At 35.4% G+C, this 2,044-nt stretch overlaps 1 protein-coding gene across 1 annotated transcript in view; it reads right to left on the bottom strand.

Moving 5' to 3' along the window:
• The window catches only part of LOTGIDRAFT_154518 (hypothetical protein), a gene marked incomplete at both ends in the record, with an annotated part of 3,378 nt that extends 2,126 nt beyond the window's left edge, over positions 1-1,252 (bottom strand). The window contains one exon of the mRNA XM_009063741.1: positions 521-1,252. Coding sequence (XP_009061989.1) covers positions 521-1,252 — 732 coding nt within the window. The remainder of the gene's footprint in view (positions 1-520) is intronic.
• Between the last annotated feature and the right edge of the window lie 792 nt (positions 1,253-2,044).

Here is a 2,044-nt window from a genome sequence, read left to right on the forward strand (position 1 = left end):
ATAAATCTTCTAAATCAGCAGTCTTTTTGTCTTTTTCAAGATATCTGAACCAAACTTTCTTGTCTTCCGTGTTCATCTTCTGTTCAATTAAAGCTAACATGTGATTATTGTTCATATCATTAGGTCTGCCTATTTCTTTAAGTGTGTTATAACTTCTTCGGACAACATGAACTAATTCGCAAAAACGTGCATCTTCACCATCTCTTAGTGGACGGAAACGTGTTAAATCTTGGGTAATACAATCAGCAATAAATCTTGGATCTCCATACATTGAGTCTAGATATTCAAAGGCAGCATCATAATCAGAACCCATACCACTTATCAATTCTAATGGCTTATTTACCAAACAGGAACGCAGTAAAGTTATAGCATCTCGTTTACTATATTTCGATGAAACCATATGCAAAAAGTCTGACTTAAAAGTATAATATTCACGAACATCTCCACTAAACTTTGGCATCTTCGGTTTCTCCATTTTAAATTGACAAACATCGGTAGATTGTGTAGGGTTTCCACTGACAGAATTACTATTCAGGCTAGTTGAAGCAGTAAGACCATTCATATTCTCGGTACTCAGAATATCAGCATCAAAATTATTCGGATTGACAGCAGTAGAATTTCTCGGATTAACAGCAGTAGAATTTCTCGGATTAACAGCAATAGAATTTCTCAGATTAGCAGCAGCAGAATCTCTCGGATTAACAACAGCAGAAGTAGTTGGATTCGGATTATCATCAGCAGAAGTACTCGGATTGACAGCAGATTTACTCGGATTATCGTCTATACTGTGGTTGTCAGGATCAACAATATTATTTACATCAGAATTACTCTGGATATCAGTAGGTAATGAATTGTCATTAGGGGATGAAGAGGGTGACAGGTTTATTTGATCAGGGCTCTGGGGAATTTCAACATTCTGGGTTTTTGCTTGGAACTCATCATCTAAGTGTTTAACATAATCTTTGGAATACATTGTTAATGTTGTGACCTGGTTTTGCACATCATCCAACCAAATTTCTGCAGTTTCAAATTCATCCTCGTCATCTATCATTTGAGTATATGCAGTATGTGTTTCCACCAGATTATCAAATGCAGTGTCTATTTTCAAAACTATTTCTTGGATTTCTTCTATTCCCCTTTTTTCATTAATCAGTCTATCTAGTACTTTCCCTAGTCTGGTAATAGCAGCTTTACAGTTTCTTCTTTTCTTCTTGGCTTCTAAGAGCAAGGTTTTCAGTTCCTCTGGTGGCATGTTTAATTTTCAAAAATTCAATCAGTCAAAATTTCACAGGATATGTGACAGATAAACAAAAGTTCAGTAAATGTGACCAGTTTCACAGCAAATACACAATACGTGCCAGTTCTGACTGAATTTTCTCAAATTTCACCAGGATACAGATTAGCAAATATAATACAGTTTACCAGTCATTAAACACAGTAGATTAACATCCAAATTTCTTCAGCATTTCTCCAATCCCGTGGTTAGCAAAGTTCAGGTTTGACTTCTGTCAGAATTCAAATTTTTGTGGATCGTGAGAGTGCATGAAGCCGTCCGGTCTAAGCCCCTGGTAATTGGCCAATTCTATAGAGTTAATAAAACAGATAATACAGTTGGTTCTTTTCTTAGTTTAAATTACTTAACATCTAATTCACTACATTTACTTTTAGTTATATACTTTTTACTTTTTACTATTTACTTTTTACTATTTGAATTCATGACAACACTGGATGCCATGACCGGAAGCATGGTTATTACAAAAAGTACGGATCAGATTAAACTTATAAAAATATAAGGAAACATTTTGGAACATGGACAGTCAATTCAATAGTCTCTTGCAGAACACTCTCCTACACATATAATAATATTTCATAATTCATATCATTTGAGAATTTAAATCACTGTCCGGCTGTCATGTCTTACAATTTTTCTTGAAAAAATTTTTAAATCGCTTTCTTAATGAGGCATTCTTTTTATACGCCCACATGATATGGGGGGGGGGGGGGGGGGGGGGGGGGGGGAAAATTTTCCCCCCAAATTTTCGGC

Source organism: Lottia gigantea, assembly GCF_000327385.1.
Source record: "Lottia gigantea unplaced genomic scaffold LOTGIsca_6, whole genome shotgun sequence".
Taxonomy (NCBI): domain Eukaryota; kingdom Metazoa; phylum Mollusca; class Gastropoda; family Lottiidae; genus Lottia; species Lottia gigantea.